Source organism: Phodopus roborovskii, unplaced genomic scaffold (assembly GCF_943737965.1).
Source record: "Phodopus roborovskii unplaced genomic scaffold, PHOROB, whole genome shotgun sequence".
Taxonomy (NCBI): domain Eukaryota; kingdom Metazoa; phylum Chordata; class Mammalia; order Rodentia; family Cricetidae; genus Phodopus; species Phodopus roborovskii.
In genome coordinates, this window is record NW_026125506.1 from 631495 (window position 1) to 648410 (window position 16916).

The window sequence follows — 16916 nt, forward strand, 5'->3', positions numbered from 1 at the left end:
ACCAAAGGACATGAAAGGTCAGAATGCACAAGAGTGCATGAAGGACTGTTTAGTGGAAACAAAACTTTTTTTAAATTGTGCTGGGAAGTGCACAACTACAGACCAAAGAAAAGTGAATATTACTAAAAGTTAAGTAAACAAAACCAAAGAAGTACTTAAAGTGTCGGGTAACTCACTGACTAAAATGGGAATCTACAAATGAATGTAGCAATAAATGATTAGCTAATAAATGCAGAAGGGATATAGGAAATAGAGACCCCACTTTGAATCTGGGCAGTGATGGTGCACACCATTAATCCCAGGCCTCTGGAAGAAGAAACGGGTGGATCTCTGTGAGTTTGAGGTCAGCCTCATCTACAGAGTGAGTTCCAGGACAGCCAAGCCACATAAGAAAAAAACCTGTCTCATCAAAAAAAAAAAAAAAAAAGAAAGAAAGAAAGAAAGAAAGAAACCCCATTTTGGAGCTGGTGTGGGAGGAAGAGGAGGGAGTTCAAGGTCTCCTTAGGCTATATAATGAGTCTGAGACCAGCCTAGGTTACTTAAGATCCTGTCTTTATGGGAAAAAAAAAAAAAAAAAAAAAAAAAAGCAAGTCTTAGTGATTCATAACTATAATCCTACCAGCACTTGGGAGAAAGATAGGAGAACTTCTATAAGTTTGAGAACTTCTGCAAGTTTGAGGTTAGCCTGAGCTACAGAATAAATTCCAAGTTACTCTGGGGTAGAGTAAAACTCTGCCTCAAAAAGAAAGCTAAGAATGGAAAGGCACATACAAACAAACAAATAAATAATAAATTGAGAAGGTTATGGACAGACATGGTAGTGATGCACACCTTTAATCACAGTACTCAGGACACAGAGGTAAAAGGATCTCTGTTAAGTTTGAGACAACATGATCTACAGAGTGAGTTCCAGGACAGTCAGAGCTGTCACACAAAGAAATTGTCTCAAAAAAACAAAGAATTATTAAAAATAAATAAAAATAAGGGGAAGGGGGGCTGGAGAGATGGCTCAGAGGTTAAGAGCACTGGCTGCTCTTCCAGAGTCTTGAGTTCAATTCCCAGCAACCATATTGTGGCTCACAGCCATCTATAATGAGATCTGGTACCCTCTTCTGCCATGCAGGCAGAACACTGTATAAATAATAAATCTTTAAAAAAAAAAGGGGGGGCGGGGTGAGAGGAAAGGGAGAGACATGGGCGGGATCCACTGTGGAGCTTTACAGTAGTAACCAATAGATGTTTGAAATAATGGGTTTGAGGACATTTACATAATTTATATCCTCATTTACAGATAGAAAATTAATGTCCATTAAACAGGCCTGGTGGACACCACCTCAGATGCTTCAAGTTAACATTAGTTGGGACTAGGCAACACTGTGGCCTGGTGACACAAGACACTGATATGGATGTCATTTATGTGACATTCCTCTAAAATCTATATGACTTGAACATGATACTAGGGTATGGCAAACCAATCCACAAAATAACCAGTCTGTATGCTTCAAAAACATCACAAAAGACCAATAAACCAGCCTAGATAAAAGAAATCCAGAGAGTCATTACAAGTAAGGAATATGGATATTCTGGATGGAGTCTAGGGCTAGGGGAAAAATTCCAAAGGATCTCTGTAGGACCACAGATGGAAATTCGATCTCTACTGACAGGTTACTGTGGCATTTCCTGACTTGGAGGACCTGCCCTTTGCTACTAGTTGAAGCATTTAGAGGTAAGAGTCATGATACCATATGGTACTGTATAAACTTGAGTGTGAAATGCAAATGAGCAAGAGCTAACAGCAATGGATCAGAAAATGCACAGGGGCTCCCTGTATGACTATAGCAACTTTCATGTTTGAAATTATATTAAAACTAAAAACAAAAACAAAAATACCACCAAGGACAAAACTGCTTTCAAAAGCCAGCACACTCTCACCAAAACTTAAAGAATTTAGCATATGTGTGAATCTCAGGGTCACGAATGCATTCTGCTCTCCTTTACTAAGAAAGAAATCTTGGTCCTGCTGACCTACCTATAGGTGATTCACAACATTTGTTTCAGCTAAGGAAAATACCTACTATGTCTTTCCACTTGTTCTGTTTTGCACTGTTTTCAAAATACAGATAAAAGACACGAGAAAGAACAAACATTAAACACAGCACACAAGGAACCCTAAGCATACAATAACAGGACTTTGAATATTAGAGGACATGCACACTACAAGCTACCACCACATTGCAAGTCACAGAAAACAATGCAGTAAGGTCCGCGTTGTCATTCATTCATGCAACTGAATTTCAGAACTGTATATGCAGAAAGACTTTTACTGTTCAAAATAAGAAATGGGCTCTGGGGAAAAAAAAAAAAAATGCCGAAGAGCAAATAGTAAATTGAAGGTTAAAATATCTGGATGAAAGAAACGTTTGGGATGAGACTACAATTTAGAACCATCAAAAAGTACCTGAAACAGTTGCTGCTGGGATGAAAAAGCAGCAGAAACATTTGGCGGAAGCTGGGTTGCTATAGCAACGGGAGTCCCAGTCTGCCCATCCTTGCCTGTCACAACCTTTACCTGAGAGAAATATTTTGAGAAAAAAAGGTAACATAATTTTTAAGACTGCTCAAAATTATTAGAATTTCATTGCTGACAGCTCACTAATTTAGGTGCTTAAAAACAGAATGTTTTTTGCATGGAACCCTATAAGGGGACATTGAGCTATCTGACAGGTTCATAGCATAACAATCTAACAGCTGCCAATCTTCAGAACTCCAGTCTAGATCACAGGCAACATTTTAGAATCTGTAACATCCAACTGTAAAATGAGAATGGCAGGAATCAGTGTCCCATAGCTGGTTTCTTGAAAGATCTTCACAGCTATAATGTTCTATAGCCTACCACATGAATCATACAGCAAAATTGTTTTTAGCAGAAGCTGTGAGAGGTTGTATGTTTCTTCAAAAGTACAGATAAGGAGGTTCAGCTTACAGACAACATTGGTTACAGACACAAAGAGAACTCAGTTTCACTGTTCCATGGCACTAGTGGTGGTCCTCAAAATCATTGAGACCTTCTAAATAACAAAGATGGTCCAGCCTAGGTCCAATGTTGAAGAAGACACAGATGGCCAAGCCACACAGATACATCCACAGATGCTAGTGGGGACTCTGGACAAAGGCAAACTTTTGTTCACCAAAAGCAGGTTTCATTGCCAAAGGGCTGACAGCAGTTTAAATTATTTTAGCTCTATCGTAGAACAAAATAAGCTCCACCAACATAATAAACACTACACAAGACAAAAGCACAAAAGACAGTGCATCACAGTACAGGCCGCTAAGACCCAGTATACCTCAGAGAACTGCAGACAGCTATGGTGTTAGGGGTACTTACTGAACAGCATTCTAGGACCCCCCCACCAAAAAAAAGTCTACAAAAGCTTCTGTCTCAAGTATCACTCCACAGGTATTTGCAAAGTGTGAGTTTAAAATACAATCTCATCTCTAAAACCTTAAAAAATAAATAAAATTCCTTATAGTTGTTTGACTATAGTAATTGTGAACAACCCACACAAAGCACACCTACTGACTTAAATCCCTTGTTTAAAAACCTAGTTTTTATGGGCAGACCTATACAAATATATAGTGAAATCAGGAAGCCAGAGGGGAAAAGCTAAGCTTCACTGTACTGGGAGAACCTTTTCTGGGGGGTTGCCAAAGGGCTGGCAACAGTGTCATGTTGGCCAAGGACCACATACACAGACAGAAGTGAGAAGCCTAGATAGGACTAGCTGAGCTCTCTGCTCAGGATGGTTTCTGGTTCTCAGTGACAATGTAGCTCTCTGAGTGAGAAGACATCAGTCAAACACGGTCCTTCATCTTCCTCCCCAGACAGCTACACTGAACAGTTCTTCTTCTACATGAAGGAAGAAGGAAATCACACTTTACTCCTCTTTGGATCCTATGACACCCAAACCCTAAATTACCCCGAGCTCACACATTTTCAATCTATTGTTGTGCACCCTCTATTCTGCTTTATATAGCCTTTCTAGACTACTAAGCTGCTGTTTCTTACCTCATCATTGATAACTTCAGATTTCTCTTCTTCCTCCTCCTCTTCCTCCTCCTCCTCCTCAATATCCAAATCATTCTGCCTAAGATATGCTTGTAAAGGGGCATAGTGCTTCTTTTTAAAAGCCAAGAAATCCATCATGTTCCCCTGAAGATGCTGCAAAAAGAACAGTTCGATGAGGTACTCCTTGAAGACTTCCTTCAGCGCCTCCATCTCCTTGTAGTGGTAGTCCAGGCACTGCTTCCTCATTTGTGCCATCTCCTGGGAGGCTGGAGGGATCTCCTCCAACTTCTTGGGAGCCTTCTTCATTCCTGAGCTTCCCATAGATGTGAGAGGCACACTGGAAAGGCCTGGAGGCATGGTGGTTCTGGATGGGCTGGTGGGGGGCGGTGGGGATGTCATCCCAAATGCTGAAGGCCCCCCAACACCAGGGAGCAGCACACCTGGGGTCCTCTCAAACCCCAGAGATCTGTTCAGTGGCTGTCCCTGAAGCACTTGCTGCTGTTGCTGAATCAACTGGCCCTGAATAATGCTGCTGATCTGGGGTGGCAGGCTGGCCGTGGTGATGTGGTTTGGGCTGGCCAGAGGTTGCAATCCAGTGCCTCCTGCAGCTGCAGGGCTCTGAGGCCCCAGATGGTGGATAGTGCCTCCTGACTGTGCATGAGGTTGGGAGAGTCTCCGTTCTCGGACAGCAATGGGAGCTCCTGAATGCTGGAGTTGAACCTGGGCTCCCTGGGCCATCTGGGTCAGGCCTGGTGCCTCCTGAAATACAAAGTGACCACCACTTGAGGGGCTCAAGCTGATCTGCCTCACAAGCACACTGGCATCCACAAAGCCTCCAGTGGGGCTGCTGCTGCAGATGCCCAGCCCAGAACCTGGGGCACCTGCACGAACATTCTGCAGGGCCTGCCCTGGCCCAGGGCTAGGCTGTGTAGGGCTTTGAGTCTGAACCTGCTGTGACAGGGGAGAAGTAACTTGAATGTATGATGGAGAGCCATGCTCAAAGCGCCTCTGTTGTGCACCAAACTGAAAACCTGGAGAGGTGGGGTTGGGCAGTGGCAGAGGGGCCAGTGTGATCTGCTGGTTTCCTCCCACAACAGGGCCAACATTCTGTAATGTGATGTTCACATTCTGCCCAGCCACAGGACTTCTGCTCATTAGCTGCTGAATCTGGTACCCAGGGGACTGGGGTGCAGATGGGCTGGCTGATGGAGCAAAAGGTGCTGCAGGTGATGGGGGTAAGTTGGGATGAGCTGGCTGTTCCTCTTCACTCCCAGTGAAGGACCTAGACCTCTGCAGCTGATGCTGGACATTCTGAGGACCACTGCCATGGTGCATTATCACCTCCCTTTTCTATCCAATGTAATATTCCCCTAGAAAATCAAAATTAAAATCAAGACATTGGAAAGCAAATACAATCATTTGATTACCACTTAATATAATTACCACTTAGTAGCACTGAAATGATACTTGAACATAGGTTCCCACTGGTCTGATTCAAAAAAACTAGAGTTCTTATTACTTTATATAAAAGAATAGGTAGGTGGCCACTTACATGTTACCTATAACTCCCTTCCCCATCTCTTTTCCTTCACCCAAGATTCCAAAGGAAAGAAGACCAAGGGAAGAAGGATCCCCTAGCCCCTGCCATCATATAGAAGTGGAAATCCATTACGAAAGAACTATGACCTAAGAACGATGGCACTACACAGCACATTCAGGCCAAAGGGACAATGGCTACTTTGTAAATGACCCTGTGACCTCTGCCACAGTGCCAAACCCTCCTCTGTAGTAGCACAAAGTGGCTCTTGGGGAGTCACTAGTTTAGCCAGGCCTTATATGCCAAACAGCTACATCTGCATCCCAAGAACAGACCAGAGTAGTTACACTACTGACCCAAAGAAGCAAGCTTGGGGCAAAGAGTTAAGTTCACATTAAGAGACCACCAGTCCCTCCAAGCACAAGTCAACACTGTCATCACCTTAGTGTGGAGAACTCAGCTGGTGATGACTATAAATGACTACCAGTAAGTGGCAGTCTTCCTGTCAACCACGTACGGCAACAAAATGTTCCCCTACGGCATACCCAAAAAGAAGGCTAAGCTGAGCTGGATACAGACTGTGAAAGAGCAGGAGGGACTTTAGGAGGAATGCAAGCTTCAGACGGAAAGAGAAGACAAAACAGGGAAGCATAATTCAGGGGTCAGACCATCAGTTCAGCCCCCTCAGTATGCCTATTTTCTACCATGGTGGACCGAAGCAGGAGAATCTCTAAATTCAAGGTCAGTCTGGTCTATAAAGTAAGTTCAAGGACAGCCAGGGCTACACAGAGAACCCCCGTGTTGTGAGACATTTTTGTACACTGTGTGAAGGTGTATTGCTATGATTGGTGCAATAAAAAGCTGAACAACCAATATAGTCAGGCAGGCAGTATAGGCAGGCTCTCCAAGGAGATAAAGAGGAGGAGGAATCTAGGCACCTGGGAGTCACCAGCCAGACATGGAAAGGACACAGGAGGTGCTAGATGGAAAAGAGGTAATGCCAAATAGCAAAACATAGATTAAAAACATGGGTTCATTTAAGTTATAAGAGCTAGTTGAAACAATGCTAAACTGAAGGCCAAACTTTCATAATGTTGTTATTTGTGGGCTGGCAGTCCCAATGAAAAAGCATTACATTGTCTTGGGTGAGAGGGAGGGAGGGAGGGAGGGAGGGAGGCAGGGCGAGAAATGAAGTGAAGGGAATGGATGAGAATATGAATCACTTATGAATATACAGGGGGGGCTCTCAGCCACACTCTTTGTTTGACTATGAAAAGTTCTCCAAAGGTCCCAGCTGGTGGCACAGTTAAAGCTAGTGGAAACCTGAGGATGGGACCTAGATGGAGGAAGTAGGTCACTGAGAGTGTGGTTTGAGGATGACTTTCTTTTCCTCCAAGACGGGGTTTCCCTGTATAGCCCTGGCTACCCTGAAACTCTGCCTCCTGAGTGCTGGGATTGTCTTATCCTAAGCCCCTTCTTGCCTTACTTACCTGTCCCTGCCTTCTCGCCTTACTTACCTGTCCCTGATGGCCAAAGAAGTGAGCAGCTTTGCTTCTCCACACCCTCCCTGTTGCTCTGTCTCACCACCACCCAAAAATAATGGACTCATGAAACCATGGACTGAACCTGAACCAAAATCAATTTTTCAACTTTTCAGTTAATTGTTTCAGAGAAACAGAAGGCTAATTAGTAAGAGTTTATGGTCTTTTGAACAAGTATTATGAAGGCACCCCCCCCCAAAAAAAAAAGATATATACAAAGTATATAAGGATGATCTCCCTAGAAAAATCCTAGAAAGTCAGTTGGGTGGTGATGGCCCATTCCTTTAACCCCAGCACCTGGAAGGCAGAGGCAGGTAGATATCTGCTGTGGAATAATCCTTCTGTACCTTGTGAAGATATATTGCTCTCATTGGTTAATAACAAACTGATCGGCCAGTAGCTGGGCAGGAAGTATAGGCAGGAAGCATGCTGGAATGAACAGCAGAGTCACTGGAGTTACCAGGAGACACAGAGGGAGCAAGACATGCTGGAGGACAGACAGGTAAATCCATGAGCCATGCAGCAATACATGACTAATAGAATTTTCAGTTGTAAGAGCTAGCTGGTAATAAGCCTGAGCTATTGACCAAGCATTTACAATTAATATTAGGTTTCTGAGCGATTATTTGAGAGTGGCTACCAGCACAGGAAAACTCTCAACTACAGATCTCTAATGAGTTGAGAACAGCCTGACCTATGGAGCAAATTCCAGGGCTACACAGAGAAACCCTGTCTTGAAAAACAAACAAACAGGGCTGGAGAAATGGCTTAAAGGTTAAGAATACTGACTGCTCTCCCAGAGAACCTGGGTTCAATTCCCAGCACCCACATGGAAGCTCACAACTGTAACTCCAATACCAGGGAACCCAACACCCACAGCAAAACACCAATGCACATAAAACAAAAATGAAAAAAGAAAAACAGAAGAGAGAGTTCAGGGCAAGGAGGTTATGAATACAAGGCAGCTCCAAAGAGACGGTACCCTAACTCCAGAAACAAAGTAAAACAAGTCACAAAATCAGGGGAAAGAGACAGGAATAAAAAGTTATAATAACACATGCAGAAAATTCAACACAGACTCATCGAAAAACATATCAAATAATTAAACATTTTTATCAGCTAACAATTTTACATTAAATGTAAAAGACATAAAATAGAAATCCAAAAAAAGTATTAATTCCTAAAGGTAATTCAATTTTGTAATCCCCAAAGCAATAAAGTTGTAGCTGAAACAATAGCAGGATTTAAGAGGACTGCAGGCTAGGGAGATAGTTTAGAAGCTAAAAATGTTTGCTGCACAAACAAGAAGACCTGAGTTTCAATTCTCAGAACTTTTGTAAAAGCAGGACACAGTAGAGCATGTCTGCAATCCCTAGGCTCTTACATTCAAACTGGAAACATGAGTCAGGAAAATGCCCAGAAAGTAACAGGCCACCTAGCCTGAAATATATAGGTTTGAAGACACTGTATCACAAACAAAGTGGAAGGCAAAAACCAACACTAGAGATTGTCCTCTGACCACAACATAGCATCCACATTCAAACACACACATATACAAGAAAGAGCACACATCATACACACCACACACTGATGAGGGATGTCCTGTATGTTGTGAATATATGTTTCTCTTATTGGTTGATGAATAAAGTTGTCTCTACCAATGGACAAGCAGGAAGTATAGGCAGGGCTATCAGACAAGGAGAATGTTGAGGAGTGCCAGAGAGAGTGAGTTGCCAATGAGACGCCATGTAGCTGCCAAGGAAGAAAGAGAGCCAGGCTTCAACGACTGATAGGCCAAGACCACGTGGAGATACACAGATTAATAGAAATGGGTTGGGTTGGAGAGATGGCTCAGCTGTTAAAGGCTAGGCTCACAGCCAAAATAGAAAAGGGTTAATAATTAAGAGAGAGCTAGCCAATAAGAAGCCTGAACCATTGGCTAAACAGTTTATAATTATTATAAGCCTCTGTATTTATTTGGGACTGAATGGCTGTGGGACCAGAGGGCCAGAAACTTCTGTCAACAACAACAACAACAACAACCACACACACACACACACACACACACACACACACACACACACCCCTATACAATTTTAAAAATGTTAAATATCAGGAGTAGAGGTACACACCTTTAATACCAATACTCAGGAGGCAAGGCCAGGCAAATCTCTGAGTTCAAGACTAGCTGGTCTACAGAATGAGTTTCAGGACAGCCAAAGCTACACAGAGAGACTCTGTCTCAAAAAACAAATAAAAACAAACAACTGTAAGTAAATAATAAAAATGTAAAAACTTCAAAAGTAGGGGCTGGATGGGTAGTAGGAACACTTGCCTATCATGAACAAGGCCCTAGGAAGAGTGCATCATAGAAAGAACATCTGAGTGTCCTGTTACAAAGGGCTATAACCAGCACTGTAGAATGTACTTATGAAAAGACTTAATGAAAGACAACAGAACCACTACAGAAAATTAAACATCAGCTTAACAACTGGAGAACACCCAACCTCACCACTTACAAAATCAAGATAAACTAAAACAAGCCTACAGCAAGCCCTAGACCATGCAAGTGGCAGACCACTACACATAATGCTAGAAGGGCTCTGTGAAGTAAAGTGGGAAGACAGATGATATATCAGATGGTCCTCAACCCATAAAATGCCCCATGGGAATGAACTCAGAGGGCAGTATGAAAGTGGAAAAGGCTTGGAAGTAACTCTTATTTCTAGAATTTGTCCTAAGAAAACTGACCTATTAATTTATTTATGTTTTGCTTAAAAATTTGACCCACGGGCTTCAAGATATGGATTAATGGTTTAGAGCAGTGGCTGTTCCTCCAGAGGACCAAGTTTTGATTCACAGCATCCATATGGTGGCTCACAACCATCTAACTCCAGTTCCATGAACTCCGGTGTTCTCTTCTGGCCTCCTCCAGCACCATTCATGTACAAGCATACATGCAGACAAAACACCCATACATACAAAATAAAAATAAATAAGTCTTTTAAAAAAAAAATTAGCCCACAAGATAATTTAACATGTTAACAAATCTATCAGCTTGGCAAACTCAGTTCAATTCACAGGACCCACATAGCAAAAGGAGAGAACTGATTCCCAAAAGTCACTGTGACACACACACACTTTTTAAATGTAATTTTAAAAAATAATAGTTACCATCACATAATGATACAAAAAAGGTAAAACATGTAAACAAAAACAATGTTCAAATTCTAGATGGAGAATGTAAAAATAAAGTGGGAAAGTATACCACAAAACTGAACTCAGATCCCCCAGATGCCAGATTTTAAAACTCAAACAGGAGGGGCAAGAGAAATGTACCAGTGACTGAGAGCATTTGTTGCTTCTATAGAGCACTTAACATGGCAGCTTACAACAGTCTGTAATTTTAATCCCATACAATCTGACACCTTCTTCTGTCCTCCTCAGGTCTGCATACACATAGTATAAAGACATACATGCAAACAAAACACCCACACACATTTAAAAAAAAAAAAAAAAGAGGCAGGCTGGTGTGGCAGCCTCCTGTAATCCCCAGTACTTGAAAAGCATCAAGATAGGGAATCCCTAGAACAAGATGACTATCTACACTAGCAGGAATCTGGTGAGTTCCAGGATCATCAATAAATACAGGGGAGAGCAATGGAGGAACTCAAGCTGCCACATGAATCCATGCACTACAAATAGTGTACTAGACCAGTCTTGGCTACATAGCAAGTTCTAGGCCAGACTGGGATACAGTGAGATATCACAAAAAATTATATAACAGGTGTATCAGTAACATGTTGAGCATGGTCCCCTAGTCCCAGCACTTGAACCAAACTGAACTGCAAAGTGAAATCCTGTCTCAAAAAACTAGTATGTACACATATCAATAACTATCTATAAAAACAACACATTACCAGGTGGTGAAAACCCATGCCTTTAATCCCCACACTCAGGAGTCAGAGGCAGGCAGATCTCTGTGAGTTCAAGGCCAGCTTGGCAGCCTGGTCTACAGTGAGTTCCAGGAAAGCTAGTGCTGTTGCACAGAGAAACCCTGTCTCAAGAAAGAAAGAAAGAAAGAGAGAAAGAAAGAGAGAAAGAAAGAGAGAAAGAAAGAGAGAAAGAGAGAGAGAGAGAGAGAGAGAAAGAGAGAGAGAGAGAGAGAGAGAGAGAGAGAGAGAGAGAGAGAGAGAAAGAGAGAAAGAGAGAAAGAGAGAAAGAGAGAAAGAGAGAAAGAGAGAAAGAGAGAAAGAGAGAAAGAGAGAAAGAGAGAAAGAGAGAAAGAGAGAAAGAGAGAAAGAAAGAAAGAAAGAAAGAAAGAAAGAGAAACAACACATCAAAAGGTTAATAGAAAACCAGTGCAGAGCCACACAAAGAAATACAATTCCACACAAGGAAGGAGCCAGATACTTCCAATAGCACTGGAAAATCCTGAGTACAAGATCCGGAGCCATCAGCCCAACAATGACCACGCTAGAAAAGGTAAAACCAAAAGGGCCACAAATTAGGTCAGAACTTGAAGTGGCTGCAAGTGGGGAAGGCATGACCAGAGAGACCTGAGGAAGCCTGGGAAAACTGAGCTATTTGTAGAACTTGATGTGTAGCACACATTAACACAGAACAGATTCACCTAAATATCAACACTATAAACTTTTAATCAGATGTAAATTACTAGCTTCTGTAAATGAATCTGTCCTCAGTAAGCTTATTTATATTCCAGTTATAGAAATAAATACTACCAGCGATAAGGTTGAAAGCCACTCATCTAAAAGCGCCCCCCAAGGGGCTGGAGAGTTGGCTCCCTGGTTAAGAACACTGGCTGCTCTTCTTCTTAAGCACATGGGTTCCATTCTCAGCACCCGCATGGCACAATTGTCTCATTCCAGTCTAAAAACATCGGCACCCTCTTCTGGCCTCCTCAGGTACTGCATACATGGTACAAAGACTTAATACATGCAGACATAACACCCATACACACAAAACATTTTTAAATGAAAAATGAAGTGCCTCACAAAATAAAGTGCAGATACCCAGACAGACAGCAGGGGACCACAAACAGCAAAACTGCCTGTGTTTCTTTTTCTCTCTCTCTCTTTTATTTTTTTTTTTTTTTTTCTTTGTTGTTGTTTTGTCTTTGGAGATAGTTTCTCTGTCCTGGCTGTCCTGGAACTCTGTAGACCAGGCTGGCCATGAATCCAGAGATCTGCCTACCTCTGCCTCCCTATCGCTGGAATTAAAGAAGTAAGCCACAATCACCCAGCTATGTATTTCTAATTTTGACTCAGCTTTTTGCTGTTTTTTAAGACAGTCTAACCATGTAGCCCAGACTGACCTATGTATCTCAGTAAGACCTCAAACTCACAATTCTCTTGTCCACTGCTGGTTTTGTAGACATGCAGATGTCACCCAGGAGGTGGTGGCCCATACCTTTAATCCTAGCACTTGGGAGGCAGGAGGTGGATCTCTGGGTTCAAGGCCATCCTGATCTACAAAGTGAGTTCTGGGACAACCAGGGCTACATAGAGAAACCCTGCCTTAAAATACCAAGGGGAAAAACAAGTTAAGGGTCAAGTTAAGGTTCCAGGGGAAAAAAAGCAGAGAAGCACACAGGGTAGGTTTGGGTTAAGAAACTATGATGTGGTCATGAAGCTGTGAAGGTGGACCCTAAGCTGAAAAAGCAATTCCAGAATATTGGAGATGCCCAGAATGTGGAACATTTGCCAAGAAAAATTGCAGGCATCAAATGGAGCTGGCTCAAGAAGGAATCCATACAGCATGTAAGGCTGACCAAGGCTGTTAAATCACATGACACCACAAGCCCCAGGTGCTGGATAAGAAGCTGCAGGTTTGGTATTTGCTCTGCTGGGCTTCACTCTGCTTTAGTATGGTCTTTCTTTGCTATCTCACATTCCTCCACTTTAGAATAGCAATGCTTACTCAATGTATATTGGGAAAGTACGTAACCATTTTTTGTTTTAACAAAGATTCACAGCTATGAGTTCACCTTAAGTCTCAAAACACTCTTTGAACTTTGAACAGTACTGGGAAGGTTAAGACTATGGGGCTTGCACAGTCAGGACATTTCATAGTGCAGGATGTATGCACTCTTTTACATATCTTTGGAGCACAATGGCAGAATGTTACTGTTTGATTATTAAAATATCCTCCACACTCACTGGGCTTTGGTGACGCATACCTTTGGTCCCAGAACTCGGGAGGCAGAGGCAGGCGGATCTCTGTGAGTTTGAGGCCAGCCTGTTCTACAGAGCTAGTTGTAGGCTCCAAAGCCATACAGAGAAACCCTGTCTCAAAACACACACACACACACACACACACACACACACACACACACACACACACACACACCCTCCACACTCATATGTTTGATGAATATGGCTAGGAGGGAAATCCAGAGGGGGAAAAAAAAGAAGGCAGAGTCAGAAAGACACCACATAGCCACCAAGGAAACAAGATGTGAGGTAACAAGCCACAAGCTTGGTGGCAAAATACAGAATATTACAAATGGGTTTGTCAGGCAGTGGTGGCACATGACTTTAATCCCAGCACTCAGGAGACAATGACAGGTAGATCTTTGTGAGACCAGCCTAGTCTACAGAGCAAGTTCCAGGACAGGCTCCAAAACTACAGAGAAAACCGTCTCAAACTCCCTCCCCCACCAAAAGAAAGAAAGAAAGAAAGAAAGACAGACAGACAGAAAGAAAGGGGTTAGTTTGGACAGGAAAGAGGGCTCATGGTTAAGAGCACTAGCTGTTCTTTCAAAGAACCTGGGTTCAATTCCAAGCACCCACATTGCAGCTCACAACTGTATGTAACTCCAATTCCAGGTTATCTGACACCCTCACACTAATGAACATAAAGTTAAATAAATTATTTAAAAAAAAAAAAGAAAGAAAAGGGTTAATTTAATTGTAAGAGCTAGTCAGTGATATGCCTGAGCCATTGGCCAAGCAATTTAATATTAGCCTTTGAGTGACAATTCAATAAGTGTCTATGGGAACTGACAGGCAAAACAGAAAACATCCAATTACACTTTCTTTCCTACTCATTCCCAGACAAGCACCTGGGCCTATTCTGTAACTTGTTTTTGTTATGAACAGTACTAGAAGAAACACGGCTGTGCAGCACGACTGTGCTGACTGCAAATTCCTTTAAATACATAGGCAGGTGTGGGACTACCGAGTCATAAGTAGTCCCATTTTTTAGTTTTTGAGGTTCTCCCATTCTGGGTCCCTTTTCTACATCATCATCACCATGTTATGTCTTTTTGTTAACTACCACTTTAACAGGAATGAAACCACATCTAACTATGACTTAAATTTAGGTGTCCCAGTGATACATTTTAACTTAGTTTAAACTCTTTTATTTATTTTCTCTGAGACATGGTCTCACTATGAAGCTACTGTCCCATACAGAGCAGGTTTTTAGGGGTTAGCAGATAGTATGACCAGTATTGGTATGACTGGTCTCTGTCATACATGAAGACAACTCAGTGAGAGCCAGGAGCCAGACGGGATCAAGCCCTAGAAGCAGAGCAGTGGCAGCCAGACTAAAAGGCTTTGTGTCACCCAATCACTGAGGTCTAGCCACACAAAACTACTCCACTCCTCCTCCCACAAAGTACCTGCATATTTCAAAACTCTCACAAATGTAGTTTGCCTTCACTCGCTGAGAACTGATAACCAAGAACCCGTTCCATTCCCATATAAGTCACTTGACAGATACCAAAAACTAGTTACCTCTACCTAAGGATGTTAAAAACACTAAATGTTTAAGAATCATAAGGGTTATGTGCTTCCTTAGCATAAATAGGATTTGATCCCCAGTACCATATAAATTCAGAGAAATTAAACATATTAAAAATGATGCTTTCAGCCAAGCATGATGACACACACCTGTAACAGAAGCACTCAGAAGACAAAAGGCAGGAGGGTCACAAGTTCAAGCCCAGACAGGTCTACAAAGTGTTCAAGGGCAGCCATGGCTAAGAGACCAAAAAATAAAAAAAGGCAATGCTTTTACTTGTGTGCTTTTTAACAGTCTCAAAAAGCTCATGAACAGGAGGAGCTGGAGAGCAGTTCAGCGCACTGGCTGCTCCTACAGAAGACCTAGGTTCAATTCCCATCACCCACATGATGACTAAAAATCCTCTGTAACTCCAGTTCCAAAGTATCTGGTTCCTTCTTCTGATCTCTATGGGAATCAGGTAATCAAGTGGTACAGAGATATACAGGTAGGCAAAACACCTATACAATAAAATAAAAAAGGTTTGAAGAGACAGCCAGGAGTCGAGAGTACATGCTGCTCTTCCAGAGGACCAGCGTTTGAATTCCAGCAGCCATACTGGGTAGCTCACAACCACCAGAGGATCAGACACCCTCGTCTGTACAGTCACTCACACACAGAAGACATGTACACGAACACACACACAAATACATAAAACTGTTTTTAAAAAAGGTTTTTCATGAACAACCAGAACAAAGACTTCAGAAACAGTGGAGCCTAATCAGATGAGGGGAGATGACAAAAGCCCAAGAAAACTTGCTGCACAGAGAAATAAGGAAATGGTGACTGGAAGCACCCGGGTGTAGCTGAGAACTGAGAGGGTCAACTGGAGGGTAGCACTAAGCCAAGAAAAGGTTACTATTGTAGGTGTGGATAAGGTGGCCAGAAAACAACTGAAGAATGTTACGCCATGAGTGAGCCACAAAGAACAACCCAACACAGAAGTCACAACACCAGCAAATGCCTCACAGGAATAACGGTACCAGCAATATCACAAGGCAGCTACCGTATAGTCCAGTGGTCAAGCTACCTCCACAGTTTAAGACACAGTTTCACTACATAATCCCAACCAAATTAGAAGAACTGACCGAGGGACAATAAAGGCACTTTTGGTATCAGACTGAGTTTAAAACACTGGGGGTGGAGAGGCAATGGTGGAGTTTACTTTAATCCTTTATTAGTCAGGTGACAGAAACAGGTGGATCTCTGTAAATTCCAGGGGCACCTGTTCCAGGCCAGCCCAGAACTACTCAGTAAAACCATGTCTTTAAAAAAAAAAAAAAAAAAAAAAAAAATGTAAAGGGGGCAGGGAGGGGGAAATGGACTGGGCAGTGTGCATCAGCACTCCCAACTAAACAAGAGAGTGAGGTAGGAGCCGGGGCAGTGGTGACCGGTGGTGGCCCAAGTACACCTTTAATTCCAGCACTAGGGAGGCAGAGGCAGGTGAATCTCTGTGCATTGGAAGCCATCCTGGTCTATAAAGCGAGTTCCAGACAGGCTCCAAAGATACAGAGAAACCCTGTCTCGGAAAGAGAAGGGAAGAGAAAGGGGAAAGGAGAGGGGGAGAGAGGATGAGGGAGAGAAGAGGAAGGGAGGGAGAGAGAGAGGGAAGGAGGGAGGGACGGACTGAGGTATGAAGATAACCTGAGCCCAGGCCAGCCTGGGACACAAAGTAAGTTTCATCTGAAAAACAAGTAAATAAAACAGCCAGGTGTAATGACTTAACACCTAACCCCCAGTATCCTGGCTGAGACAGCTGTTATTACTAAAAATTACAGGACAAGCTGGGCGTTGGTGGTGTGTGCCTTTAATCTCAGCACTTGGGAGGCAGAGGCAGGCGGATCTCAGTGAGTTCCAGGCCTCAAGAGCTAGTTCCAGGATAGGCTCCAAAGCCACAGAGAAACCTTGTCAAGGAAAGAAAAGGAAAGTACAGGCCAGCAAGGGATATTTGGCGAGTTCCACACAG

At 42.8% G+C, this 16916-nt stretch overlaps 1 protein-coding gene across 13 annotated transcripts in view; it reads right to left on the minus strand.

The window, feature by feature from the left end:
- Ep400 (E1A binding protein p400) overlaps window positions 1-16916 on the minus strand; it is a 98271-nt gene that overhangs the window by 80353 nt on the left and 1002 nt on the right. For 8 of the 13 annotated variants that reach the window (XM_051176403.1, XM_051176407.1, XM_051176405.1 and 5 more), the window contains exons 2-3: window positions 4067-5436; window positions 2459-2569 (exon numbers count right to left, since the gene is read on the minus strand). In XM_051176403.1, coding sequence (XP_051032360.1) covers window positions 2459-2569; window positions 4067-5401 — 1446 coding nt within the window. In that variant the 5' untranslated portion in view covers window positions 5402-5436. The remainder of the gene's footprint in view (window positions 1-2458; window positions 2570-4066; window positions 5437-16916) is intronic. The other 5 variants (XM_051176410.1, XM_051176406.1, XM_051176408.1 and 2 more) reach the window with 1 other exon arrangement.